This window comes from Neoarius graeffei, chromosome 13, assembly GCF_027579695.1.
Source record: "Neoarius graeffei isolate fNeoGra1 chromosome 13, fNeoGra1.pri, whole genome shotgun sequence".
In the NCBI taxonomy this organism is placed as follows: Eukaryota; Metazoa; Chordata; class Actinopteri; order Siluriformes; family Ariidae; genus Neoarius; species Neoarius graeffei.
Genome location: NC_083581.1, coordinates 73,461,958 through 73,476,775, shown reverse-complemented (window position 1 = coordinate 73,476,775; position 14,818 = coordinate 73,461,958). Strand labels below are relative to the sequence as shown.

General features: G+C 41.3%; 1 protein-coding gene across 1 annotated transcript in view; it reads right to left on the bottom strand.

Moving 5' to 3' along the window:
- The window catches only part of masp2 (MBL associated serine protease 2), a 42,486-nt gene that overhangs the window by 19,111 nt on the left and 8,557 nt on the right, over positions 1 to 14,818 (bottom strand). Inside the window, exons 4-5 of the mRNA XM_060936688.1 lie at positions 10,166 to 10,297; positions 5,820 to 6,016 (exon numbers count right to left, since the gene is read on the bottom strand). Of these exons, the coding sequence (XP_060792671.1) occupies positions 5,820 to 6,016; positions 10,166 to 10,297 (329 nt within the window). The remainder of the gene's footprint in view (positions 1 to 5,819; positions 6,017 to 10,165; positions 10,298 to 14,818) is intronic.

The following is a 14,818-nucleotide window of genomic DNA, read 5'->3' as shown; positions in this document are numbered from 1 at the left end:
CAGCCCTGTGATGACCTGGCGACTTGTCCAGGGTGTACCCCACCTTTCGCCCATAGTCAGCTGGGATAGGCTCCAGCTTGCCTGCGACCCTGTAGAAGGATAAAGTAGCTAGAGATGATGAGATGAGAAACACCACCTAGTGGCCAGTGTTAGTAATTACCAGTCCTAAACACTGCCTAGTGGCCAGTGTTAGTAATTACCAGTCCTAAACACCGCCTAGTGGCCAGTGTTAGTAATTACCAGTCATGTGTGTGGTGTACATTATTGCACAGGGTGTTTGATGTGTCAGTGCAGTAGTACTGGGGTAGTAGTGCTTGTAACTAGTGCATGCTGCATGCTACTTTCTGCTTCCAGCTACTGCTGCTGGCTAGCCCCCTTGGGGATGAAAAGAGGAGCAGAGTGTGTAAGTCTCCTCCTGCCAGTACATAGCCTCTCTTCCGCCAAGTCTCCTGCAGTGCCTCCATGTGGCCACGCACGGAAACTGGGTACTTTGCGGTCTCAGGCTAAACTGTAGGGGATCTTTGGGGCTACAGTGGTCCCCAGAGGACAAATGCACAGGCTCACATGGAGTGACATGCCCTGCATTGGCCAATCACTGTCCCGCTGCCTTGTGGGTAAGTCGAGGATGACAAAGGCTAGGGGAGCACTCCCTGAGAGAAAAGCAACGTGTGTGGCAGCAAGCGACAGGGGGTTCTCTGAAAGACTGGAGTTCCAGCAGCCTCCTGTGGGTGTGGAAGAGTGCTGGTCATCTTGGGCTTTCCCTTGCCACCAGGTTTCACCCTCTCATGGTGAAGAAGTGCTGCTGGGACATGCGCACCCCCAACAGCACTCTAAATAATGTCTCTGCGCAGGTATCCACCTCTGCCTCGGTGAGACCAGCAAACGGAAACGGAAAGTCTGGTGGCGATAGGGTGTCTGGTGATGGGAGCAGGTTTGAATGCACTGGGAGCTCCTAGTCAGATACCTGCACGCCAGCGGCACAGGGCTATTTATGGTCGCCGGCAGCTGGGCTGAGTGGCAGCTGCTCTTGGCAGACCCCTGTGTGACTGAGCAGCCCTATTTAGGAGTCACACTGCTCACCCCAAGTGGGGAGAGGCCTAGAAAAGGTGGCCTAAACATTGCCCACTCAGAGTATCCTGGATAGGCTACCACACCTATCAGGACATTCCACTCTGTGGTCGAAATAAATGTGAGAAAACTGTCCCTCTTAAATTGGCAACATGGAACATTTGAACCCTGCTGGACGCCAATGGCAAAAGACCTCAGTGAAGAACTGCACTCATTGCAGCAGAACTCAACCGCTACAACATTGGCATTGCCACTCTGAGTGAGACAAGGTTCCTGGATGAAGGATCCCTGAAGAAGGATACCTACACCTTCTTCTGGAAGGGATACCCTGCAGGAGGACGACACCAGATTGGTGTAGGACTTGCAATAAAAAATAGCCTCCTACCAAGACTCACTGAAACACCAACTGGCATAAGCGAAAGGCTCATGTCACTCAGGATCCCTCTGGCTAAGAAATGCTATGCTACCCTACTAAGTGCCTATGCACCAACACTACCATCAGGGGATGACGTGAAGGACTGCTTCTATCAATCACTAGATGAGGCTCTCCATCGTATACCCAAGGAAGACAAGATATTTTTGCTGGGCGATTTCAATGCTAGAGTGGGGAAAGACAACAAGGTATGGAGTGGTGTCATTGGTGGGCATGGCATTGGTCGTGTCAATGCAAACGGTCTGCATTTGCTAAGCCTCTGTGCTGAGCATGGCCTGACCATCACAAACACACTCTTCCAGCTCAAAAATAAACACAAAACATCCTGGATGCACCCACACTCCAAACATTGGCACCTGCTGGACTACATCATTGTGAGACCGTCTGAGATAAAAGACGTCTTACTCACTCATGCAATGAGAGGTGCTGAGTGCTGGACAGATCACCGGCTCATCATGACCAGGCTCCTGGTGAAAGTACGCCCTGCTGTCCATCTCCAGAAGCCAAGAAAGAAGAAGCTGGACTGTATCCAGCTAGAAAAGGCTGAGATCTGGAACAGCCTCCATCTGGCTCTGGCTGAAACCCTGGAAGACATTGAGCTTCTCCTGAGCACAGATGACTCCATAGATGAGAAGTAGTCTTCTGTGAGCTCTAGGCTCAATGAGGCAGCTTCCCAATCTATCAGGTACAAGGGAAGAAAGCAATAGGACTGGTTCAGTGACATGGGCACAATAACTTCCATACTGAAAGGCATGCACAAAGCACATAGTGCTGTCCTCACAAATCCTACATCAACTGCTCTCTGGCAAAAATGGCAAGAATCCAGGAGAGAGGTGCCATCAAGATTGCGTGCCCTGCAGAATGAGTGGTGGATATCAAAGGCAAATGAAATACAATCTCATGCCGACAGAAATGATATGCACAACTTTTATGATGCAGTGAAAACGATCTATGGCCCAAGAAACTGCTCCATCTTCCCCCTGAAATTTGGCAATGGTACCACCTTCATAAAGGACCAGAATCTGATCTCAAAAAGGTGGGCAGAGCACTTTCAAGCTCTGCTGAACCAGCCCTCCCCAGTAGGTCCCTCAGTCCTGGATGAACTACCTGTCCACCCCACCATCCAAGACCTTGACCATCTTCCAACCCTTGAAGAGGTTCATCGTGCAGTAAGGTTGCTAAAGAACAACAAAACCCCTGGCCCTAACAATATCCCTGTGGAGATCTTCAGACAGGGAGGCTACCTCTGCACCCATGCACTTTTCCTCTTTATCTCACACATATGGAAGACCGAAACCGTCCCCCAGCAGTGGAAGGATGCTAACATCATCCCCATATACAAAGGCAAAGGAGACAAGTCCCTCTGTGGCAACAGCCATGGCATATCACTCCTGGCTGCTGCTGGAAAAGTCCTGACCAAAGTTATGCTACAGAGGCTGGTGAAAAACATCTCAGAGGAGCTGCTGCCTGAGTCTCAGTGTGGGTTCAGGAGAAACAGGAGTACTGTGGACATGGTATTCACAGCACGGCAACTCCAGGAGAAGTGTAGGGAGCAACATCAAGACCTCTTCATAGCCTTCATTGACCTGTCAAAGGCCTTCAACACAGTCAACAGGGAGATCCTATGGAAAATTCTTCTGAAGTTTGGCTGCCCACAAAGGTTTGTTAACATCCTCCAGCAGTTTCATCAAGGCATGACGGCACGTGTGACCATTGGAGGCCAGGAATCCGAGCCATTCAGGGTATGCACTGGTGTATGTCAGGGGTGCATCCTTGCTCCAGTTCTTTTTAACATTTTCCTCCTGTGTGTGACACTACTGCTCCATAAGGACATCGAGAGAGACAGCGGAATTACCTTGGACTTCAGACTTGATGGGAATCTGTTTAACATCCGAAGGCTCCAAGCGGCCACAAAAACAACATCTGAGCACATCATTGAGCTACAGTATGCCGATGACTGTGCAGTCGTGGCCCATACACCAGAAGCAATGCAAGTCACCCTTGCAGCTGCTGCAAAGGCGTATGGCAGGATGTGGCCAAGACTGAAGTAATATGCCAGTGAGCCTCTACTCCTCCACTCCACTCACCAACCTTCACAGTCTCCGACAAACCACTTATAACAGTGGAATCCTTCAAATACCTGGGCAGTTTCCTCTCTGATGACTCCAGCATCGACAGAGAAATACAAAACTGGATTAAACATGTGTCATCTTCCTTTGGCAGACTCAGAAAAAGGGTCTTCCGAAATAAAGACCTCAAACTCCAGACCAAAATATCAGTCTATCTGGCAGTCATCATCACAACTCTCCTCTACACCGGTGAGGCGTGGACCCTGTACAGTTGCCACCTCAAGATGCTTGAGGCTTTCCATATCAGATGCCTCCAATGCATCCTGGGAATAACCTGGAGTGACAGAGTGCCCCATACTGAAATCCTCCGCAAGACCAACTGCGTCAGTATGGAGGCCATCATCACCCAGCACCAACTTTGCTGGGTTGGTCACGTCATCAGGATGTCGAAGGAATGCCTACCTTGCAAGATGCTGTATGGCCAGCTACATGTTGGCCACCACCTGGCAGGGGGCCAGAAAAAAACATTACAAAGACCAGCTGAAGATGACTATGAAAAAGTGTGGTCTGAACCCAAGCCAGCTAGAGGACATTGCCACCCAATGCTCCATCTGGCAGCAGCTCTGTCAGCAAGGGGTGCAGAAGCTCAAGGAGGACTGAGGAGACCGACAGACCAGGAGATGCTTGAAGAGATGTGAAGCCAGTTCCACACCCATACCTCCAGTCAGTGCCCTTAACTGTGCTGTCTGCAGCAGGCAGTGTGGCTCATGGATTGGAATTTATAGTCACATGAGAACTCACAAGTAGCAGAGGCAGGATCGTCATCATCGGATTGTCATCATCGGATACCAGTCCTACACACTGCCTAATGGCCAGTGTTAGTAATTACCAGTCCTAAACACCGCCTAGTGGCCAGTGTTAGTAATTACCAGTCATACACATCATCTAGTGGCCAGTGTTATGGCAGGTAAAGAAATAAAACAAAAGAAGCTGGCTATTATCTCTAGCCGCTTTATCCTGTTCTACAGGGTCGCAGGCAAGCTGGAGCCTATCCCAGCTGACTATGGGCAAAAGGCGGGGTACACCCTGGACAAGTCACCAGGTCATCACAGGGCTGATACATAGACACAGACAGCCATTCACACTCACATTCACGCCTACGGTCAATTTAGAGTCACCAGTTAACCTAACCTGCATGTCTTTGGACTGTGGGGGAAACCGGAGCACCCGGAGGAAACCCACGTGGACACGGGGAGAACATGCAAACTCCACACAGAAAGGCCCTTGCCAGCCACGGGGCTCGAACCCGGACCTTCTTGTTGTGAGGCGACAGCGCTAAACACTACACCACCGTGCCGCCTGAAGCTGGCTATGATATAAGAAAATTCTACAACCCAGAAACAGATGGGAGCTCCACTTTTAGGCAGTGCCTAAATCTATACATTATTTCATTTTAATCATTCACAAATAGTTCACACATATGCTGTTTTGCAAAATAATCAACTTGTCAACTCCACTGTTGATTGTTTTCCTCTAACCGCATGCACCGAAAGTGTTTCATTCCTAGCATAACAGCTATATTTTAACATAGGTCTAAGACCAAGTGTGATTTCACAGTGCAAATATCCGAAACAAAAATATATATAAATATAAACATTTGCATGATAACGAGTCTGCTGATTTCTGATGTGTAGAAAATAGTTTTTCTGTCTTTTTTTTTTTCTTTTGACACATCAAACATTTAAATCACTGTGATATAACTTTTGGACATTGACCTATAGAGTTATAATATCTCAAAAAAAAAAAGCAGCAAACAAGTTTCACAGCCCAAATCAGCATCAATACTGCAAACAAATGTCATAGTTTCATTGATTTCTTTTTAATTGCAAAATAATGGATGTAAAAGTTACTCTTCGTTGACTATTTTAATATTATGTTTAATTCATTTGCCAGTTTATCTCCTAAAATTCTACTTTTTGAGAATGATAAATTAGGAAAATAGTTATAAAATAAATTATGTATCATGTCAACATCTTTACATGAATTACAGTATTAACTTTTTAATGCACATATGAGATAACAACATTACTTAAACCACTAACTTTCCTTTTAAATGGCATGGATTTCATCTGGAATCTTTTTACGGTGCCCCAATATGACTTTTTTTTTTTTCAGTGCTGTAAAATTCATTGATATTTCAAGCTTGATTTGACTTGAAGAAACAGTACCTCCTGTCCAAGTGTACCAACCTTGAGGAAGTCATAAGGGCAGCGAACGTCCGGATGAGTCTCCATATCAAAGATATCCACAAAGTCAAGGCTCACTTTGAAGCCCTCCACCAGGCGGATGGTGTAGTCACACTGACTCATTCTGGGGTATGGAAGCGGATACTCTGGGCTAGTCAGCTCACCTGACCTGTCCAAAAGCACCTGACCACTGCATTCCACTATAGAAAGGAAAAAGTCATTCATTTTGATGTCATCATCATCAACATTGCACTATTGCAAGTGCAATATTATTATCTTTCTCTACACATGCAAAATTTAGACTGGGATGATGTGATGTGGTCTAGTGTGAAGCAGAGATACTGTTACATCCCCAAAGCTGGTTATTTTATATACCAATACATCTTAGTGTTTTATTCCTCTTACATGACGCATGACTAATGTGCCAGCACTAGCAATTTTCTATTTATTTATGTTATTTTTAAAGCTAGATGGCCTTTCGGTTTCATAAAATTGGTGATATTTAGTTCTCTCTGAAATGTGGTCATTGTGATATGTTTATTTCTGTAATATCTCACAAAATATCAGGCCATTCTGTGGCTGGGAAGTTATTTAATTTGAGGGAATTAAAGCAAATAATGTGCATGAAATCACTCGCTTCACGCAGTCAAACAGACAGAGGAAATCTATGTGCACATGTGCAGGTTTACCACCTTCTTCTTTTGGGTTTTACGGCAGCTGGCATCCACAGTGTTGCATTACTGCCATCTACAGGTTTACCTTTGAGCGTGCACTGACAGTTCCATCATTCTGTCGCTAAACGAACAGCTGATCACACCAAAGTGCTCGCTGAGTGCCGATATTTATTAGTTTGGTCCTGCGTTTCCTTTCCTTCATATGCAACGTAACGTCTTTTCTTCTCGTTTTCCGTTATTGTAGTCGGTATTTGACATTTCATTTGCACACTCAAGTCCTCCATTTTTCTCTCCTGTTTCAAATTTGTATCCCACAATGCCTTGCGCGAATGGGGAAAGCCCACCACGTGATGCATAACATAGTATCTTGAATTGGGTCATGGTGAAGCAGGAAATAATAGCAGAGAATTTAGGGCCACATGGCCTTCAATTTATTAATTGTTCTATTTAAAAAAAACTAATAAAATTGGAAGTCTGTGATTCGAATTCAGTAGCTTTCGGTCCACTAAACAAAAATAATTGAGTGTCGGGGAAAATTCTTTTTATGACCAACATGTGAAAAATCTAAAAGGCAGTCTATCTTTAAATGTATTTATTCATAGTTTAATTTAATGTTGTGGAATGTTATAGCAGCTATAAACAGTCATTCTCTTACCCGCCTCTCTTTTTTTTTCCCCTCAGTCTAGAAGTTAATAAGATTTAAAACACACAAAAACACACATGCTACTGAGAAACTGGATATTTTACAAACTCCTTTGTCCTGAAAACTTTGTGGCAGAAAATGTACTTACTGTTGCAAAGCGTTGACTGGAGGCTCCTTCCATCATTGTTAAATAAATGACACTTTGCTTACAGAGCATTTCAACATATTAACGATAATATGTATTTCTTTGTTAAATAACAGCATGGGTTTTAATCTTCTTATCAGTCTTGGATTTTGTGAAGCATCTTCTTTACTGTTCGAGTTGCTGTAAGACTAACACCCTCTGACCAATCAGATTTGAGAAATCGCAGTGCTTAATATGAATTCATTTGTAAATGAATGATCCACCAGTATTTTTTCTTCATTTCCTTTTCATGACAAAACTTTACTTAATAGACTCATGCGTTTTGTCTGTTTTTGCCAGCTGCTGCAATTCATTTTCAAGCAAATCAAATGTATTCGAATGTGACAAAGAGAGAAGCTCTATCAAATGTAACAAAGGTTAGGTAATTTATATAATTAGGCAGACCCAGATGCAGCTATTTGTCCCCATTCCTCAGCATAATGCGATGTCACTTTCTTCAGTGGAGAACAATAATTAAGAGGCATGTCAAAGCTGGTAATTGTGATTAATTACCCACCATCATCACTCTATTAAAGCAGCAAACAGGTAGCTTTTTTTCCCCCCCTTGCTCGCCATCCTGCTGTTCCATCAGGAACTTAGTGATTAACTTAGCCTCAGACTGATAAAGATATGGAGTGTTTCATATGCAGGCATGGTAATGAGCACACTGTCCAACCAAGACAATTTTCACTATTTATTTAAGGACCTGAAGCCAGGGGTTCTCAAACTTTCTGCACCCCTTTAAAGGTAGACTGCCTTTCAGATTTTTCAAGTGTCGGTCATAAAAAGAATTTTTCCCGACACCCAAATATTTTCGTTTAGTAGACCGAAAGCTACTGAATTCGAATCACAGATTTCCAATTTTATAAAAAAAAAAAAATTAAATAGAACAATTAATGAATTTACAGGGGCGGCACGGTGGTGTAGTGGTTAGCGCTGTCGCCTCACAGCAAGAAGGTCCGGGTTCGAGCCCCGTGGCCGGCGAGGGCCTTTCTGTGCAGAGTTTGCATGTTCTCTCCGTGTCCGTGTGGGTTTCCTCTGGGTGCTCCGGTTTCCCCCACAGTCCAAAGACATGCAGGTTAGGTTAACTCGTGACTCTAAATTGACCGTAGGTGTGAACCCCACCTTTCGCCCATAGTCAGCTGGGATAGGCTCCAGCTTGCCTGCGACCCTGTAGAACAGGATAAAGCGGCTAGAGATAATGAGATGAGATGAGATGAATTTACAGCCACCTGGCCCTAAATTCTCCGCTATTTTTTCCTGCTTCACCATGACCCAATTTAAGATACTACGTCTTGCATCACGTGGTGGGCTTTCCCCATTCAAGCAAGGCATTGTGGGATACAAATTTGAAACAGGAGAGAAAAATGGAGGACGTGAGTGTGCGAATGAAATGTGAATGACTGACTACAGTAATGGAAAACAAGAAGAAAAGATATGTTATATACGAAGGAAAGGAAACGCAGGACCAAATTAATAAATATCGGCGGTCAGCGAGCACCTCGGTGTGATCAGCTGTTCGTTTAGCGACAGAATGATGGAACCGTCAGTGCACGGTCAGAGGTAAACCTGCGCATGCACACACGGACTTCCTCTGTCTGCTTGACTGTGTGAAGTGAATGATTTCATGCACATTATTTGCTCAGGAATCCCCTCAAATTAAAGAACTTCCCAGCCACAGAATGGCCTGATATTTTGTGAGTTGTTACAGAAATAAACATATATCACAATGACCACATTTCAGAAGGAACTAAATTTCACTGATTTTATGAAATCGAAAGGACGTCTAGCTTTAACTGTAAAATAAATTTTGCAGACCTACTCCAAACATAATCCTACTATTCAAATATTAGACTCATTATTTGCATGAGTACAATAATATTTTGGTGCCTTTTTATAGTAAGTGACCTGTCAAACCAGCTAATAACTATAAGAACTCAATAATTATATATAATAACCACCTTGGCTTTGCTTCAGAGAATCCACTTTAATAAACAACTGCATTATGGATTACTCATTGCTTTCAGGCCAACTTTAATCGAGGCTACATTCTACATTATTTTTGCATAACTGACATTACAAAATGGATTAATGTAACAGATGGGTGCACAATCTCTCTGCTTGTCCCATGCTGAGCACTCTGAGGTATCTCTTTCAGTTAAAAAGGAATCCTTGCAATGTTTTTTTTTTTTTTCCTTACTCTGTTGTGGCCTGTGCTATTATAATCAGTAGCTTCTAACAGGGTCAATTGTATGTGCTGGCTTCAGGGCACCGGGATGGTGATACACACTAAATAGGTCTATAGCAATGTTGATGATAAAAAGAAAACAACTGTCTCGAGCGAATTGCCAAAGAAGCAAAGTTCAACGTTGAAAAATAATCGATGGTGCCCTGCATACTGTGCACCAATCTGAAAGGCAGACAGGAGCATTCTGAAATATCTATGCATGGACATAAGAGTCATGGACACGTTTGTTTTAGAAGTTTTATTGCTACAGTATCTAGATATATATATATATATATATATATATATATATATATATATATATATATATATATATAAAATGTGTGTGTGTGTGTGTGTGTGTGTGTGTGTGTGTGAAGATTTATATAAAAGTAATGCTACAGTCTGTTTGCACAAATGACATTTAAAATAACAGTGAAAAATCTTCGGCGCAATTCCAGCATTGTTGTTTATAACAAATGCAAATTGTTACAAATGCAACAAACAAAGCAAATTGAAAATCCATTGCCTCCAGTATTAATATAAACGCTCCTCGTTTGCTTCAGTGATCAGCCACCAAATTAATTGAAGGTCACACTGTTCACGCTCGTTCTGCATCCTTACCAGTGCAATCCCTTTTATTGGCATGGAGCTGGTATCCCAGTCTGCAAGTGCAGTAATGGCCCCCCACGTAATTGTGGCAGTAATGGTCACACACAGGCTCTCCATCCACTGTAATCGCGCACTCGTCAATGTCTGTGCACAGAGAGAAAGCAAGCAATTAGTATTTGTGTTTTTGCTGACAAAGTTTCATTCTAGAGAGAGATAGATAGAGTGCTCAGCATAAATGAGTGCACCCCCTTTGAAAAGTAACATTTTAAACAATATCTCAATAAACACAAACAATTTCCAAAATGTTGACAAGACAAAGTTTAATATAACATCTGTTTAACTTATAACGGGAAAGTAAGGTTAATAATATCACTTAGATTACACATTTTTCAGTTGTACTCAAATTAGGGTGGTGCAAAAATGAGTACACCCACAACAAAAACTACTACATCTAGTACTTTGTATGGCCTCCATGATTTTTAATGACAGCACCAAGTCTTCTAGGCATGGAATGAACAAGTTGACGACATTTTGCAACATCAATCTTTTTTCCTTCTTCAACAGTGACCTCTTTTATTGACTGGATGGAGAGTGATGCTCAACTTGTCTCTTCAGAATTCCCCAAAGAAAATAATTTCTTTCCACCACAAAGGTGAAGGCTACAAGAAGATCAGCAAAGCTTTACTTATCAGTCAGAATACTGTAGCAAAAGTGGTATAAAAATTTAAGAAAGATGGAACTGCAACCATCTCACAGAGACGTCCAGGTCATCCACGGAAGTTAACACCTCGACAGGAGCGTCTACTGATGAGAAGGGTTGAAGAAAATCGGCATGCAAGTTCACTGCAGTTATCTAAAGGAGTAGAAAACCAAACCGGAGTGACTATTTCCCGTGACACAATACGGCATACACTGCAGAGGAATGGCATGCATGGATGCCGTCCATGAAAGAAGCCTCTCCTAAAGCCCAGGCATAAAAAGCCCACCTAGAGTTCGCCAGGGCCCATGCTGACAAAGATGAAGACTACTGGGACTCTATACTCTGGAGTGATGAGACCAAGATAAATGTTTTTGGAACTGATGGCTTCAAAACTGTATGGTGTCGCAAAGGTGAGGAATACAAAGAAAAATGCATGGTGCCTACAGTGAAACATGGTGGTGGCAGTGTCCTTATGTGGGGCTGCAGGAGTGCTGCTGGTGTCAAGGAGCTGCATTTCATTGATGGTATCATTGCTCTATACTGAAAGAGAAGATGCTACCATCACTCTGTGCCCTTGGTCGTTGTGCACTTTTCCAACATGATTAAACACACATCTAAGGCCACTGTTGGATTTCTGAAGAAGAACAGGGTGAAAGTGATTCAGTGGCCAAGTATGTCTCCTGATCTGAACCCAATCGAACACCTATGGGGAATTCTGAAGAGACAAGTTGAGCATCACTCTCCATCCAGCATCCAGTCACTAAAAGAGGTCGTTGTTGAAGAATGGAAAAAGGTTGATGTTGCAAAATGTCACCAACTTGTTCATTCCATGCCTAGAAGACTTGGTGCTGTCATTAAAAACCATGGAGGCCATACAAAGTACTAGATGTAGTAGTTTTTGTTGTGGGGTGTGCTCATTTTTGCACCACCCTAATTTGAGTAAAACTGAAAAATGTGTAATCTAAGTTATATTATTAACCTTACTTTCCCGTTATAAGTTAAACAGATGTTATATTAAACTTTGTCTTTTCAACATTTTATATTCACAAGACATCTGCATAGCAAGTTAGCTACTTCTGTATATAGCTTTAAGGATAATTATAATTATAACCACCCTTTTTATAGCCCTACCTGTAGTTACTTCTCCCTTAACTACCGTACATATACTGCACAGAACTATTGAACATCCTATTTATTTATTTATCTGTACATTCTCTACTCACTATAACCGTCTCATTTGCACTAGCTGTACATAGCTGCATTCATCTATACATATTGCTTATCTGCACATACTGTATTTATTTGTATTATACTGCATTTCTGCTATTTGCACTTCTGATTAGATGCTAACTGCATTTTGTTACCCTGTATTTATACTGAGTAATGACAATAAAGTTGAATCTAATCTAATCTAATTTTAGAAATTGTTTGTGTTCATTGAGATATTGTTTAAAATGTTACTTTTCAAAAGGGGTGGACTCATTTACACTGAGCACTGTAGATACGGTAGATAGATACTTTATTAATCCCAGAGGGAAATTCAAGGTATCCAGTAACATTTCCGCATTGCACAAGATCAATACAAAAACTAAATAGCATTATCTGTATAAAAAAAAACTAAAATACAAAAAACAAAATACCAAAAGAAACAAAATATTACCAATAAGAGCAAGTAATAAAATATACAGCTCTCAGTGTGGGAGGTAGTGAGGTAGTGCAGTTGGCAGTCACCAGTCACAATGCAAATAAGCAGTGCAAATACTTTGTGGACAGTTACATACATGTGCAGTGTGTTTAGTGGTATATGGTAGATAAAAAGTATAGTATATTACATGATAGGCATAGTTAAAGTATACAGTACATATAGTATATGTAAAAGTGTGATAGTATATGATATATAATATTAAGTTAGTATATAAATATCAAGTTTGTGTGTGTATATATATATATATATATATATATATATATATATATATATATATACTGTATATCAGTATGTATAATATATAAGTAAGTAGGTACATAAAAGTATATATAATAATAAAGTATATAATAAGGTAAAGTACAACATACCAGCTTATCTACTCACTATATTCTCTGTAATGAGTAAGCCATCCTCATAATGAAGATTGCGATTACTATTAACGTTGCAAATATTAATCAGTTATGCCTTACTTGCAACAGCTAATTATGACCATATGTTCATAATGTGAGTTTTTGGAAAGGGGTTGTTATTTTTTTTCTCTATTTAAAGTAAGAAAGAAAGAAACTGGAGGTTTAGTGTAGATGAGCTCTTTTTTTCTAATAATTCTTCACTTCATTTCTATTTCTGTTTCTCTTTCAAATTTCTATTTCTGTCTGTTGCCCTGGTCATAAACCTTTGTCTTTAAACATAAAAGCCAGAATTGATTGGGTATGTTCACTTTAACTTGTGGACACCAAGTATGACTAATGACGGTGGTGCTCGAATGTGCTGCGTATAACAGGGTCAAAATTTTGTTAATTCTCTTGAAAACAGTATTACTGATATTTATACGCCTTCTCGTTTTTTTCTCTATGAAAAAATATATATTAGGAAATTTTTTTTTTAAGGATACAAAATTTTCCCCAGTGATCCGATCTTTTGCAGGCACGAGACAGCAGGTGTTCAGTTGATTTTATTGGAAACACAAGTCAACATGAGAGATTCACCCGCTAAGTGGGGGAATCATGAGTTTCAAGCTGACTGAACCAACAGTGAGTGAGCGAGCTGGAAGCAACAACAAAACACACGGACCGGTGACGAAGATCACTAAAAAACCCAAGATGGCGGTGCCCGTGAGTTTGGTGTATTGCATTACACAATGTTAAAAAATGCTTAAAGTAAAAGCTCATCACAACGCCACACAAAATGAACAATATATTCCATAAATATGTTATTAACCCCTGCCCAAACAAAGTTTGGCGGGGGTTATAGAAACGGGTTCCATCTGGCCATCCGGTCACATTTTCGTTTCCAGTCCATATCTTTAACACTACTGAAGATATCGTTGTGAAACTTTGTATACATATCAAGCAACATCTGAACTGGTGCTGTTTGCTATTTTGGATTTTTGAAAAAAAAATTTATTTTTCAAATTTTTACATAAAAAATAGATTTTGACTTAGTTTCTAAGAGCAATGTTCGTTTCCAAAGCATATATCCAAAACTATTCATGATATGGATTTGAAACTTGGTATACATGTTAGATTAGATTACATTAGATTAGATTCACTTTATTCATCCCACATCAGGGAAATTCACGTGTTACAGTAGCAAGAAAATGTCATACAGATAACAAATAAAACTGAAATAAAAAATAAAAATTAGACAAATGAAAGATTAATACAGAGGGCCATTTGCATTATCTACCATGGAAAAAGTATAGAAATATTGCCTTATTGAGAGGCTCGGAAAAATTGCACATTACAGGTAGACTGTGTGTGTGTGTGTGTGTGTGTGTGTGTGTGTGTGTGTGTGTGTATATATATATATATATATATATATATATATAGAGAGAGAGAGAGAGAGAGAGAGAGAGAGAGAGTCAACCTGTAATGTGCAATTTTTCCAAAATTTATATATATATAGTTTAAAAGGCCTATATTATTGCACATAATAATTGCATCGATGACAGATGGCAGAGGTAGTAGTGGTGAAGTAGTGCAAATATAATGACAAACAGGTTCTTGATGTTACATTACAAGTTGTGGGTGTTATACAGTCTGACAGCAGCAGGTATCTCTCCTTCTTACACCGTGGGTGTAGCAGTCTACTACTAAGGTGGGGTTTACATTAGACCGTATCAGCGGATCATCAGATTAACGTTTTTAAAACGATTAGTGTGCACACAGCAACGCCAATACACGATTCGCGTGCACACAGCAACACCAATACACGAATACGCTCGGCTCCGCAGGCATCCTGCGCTCCAAATCACTCCGCC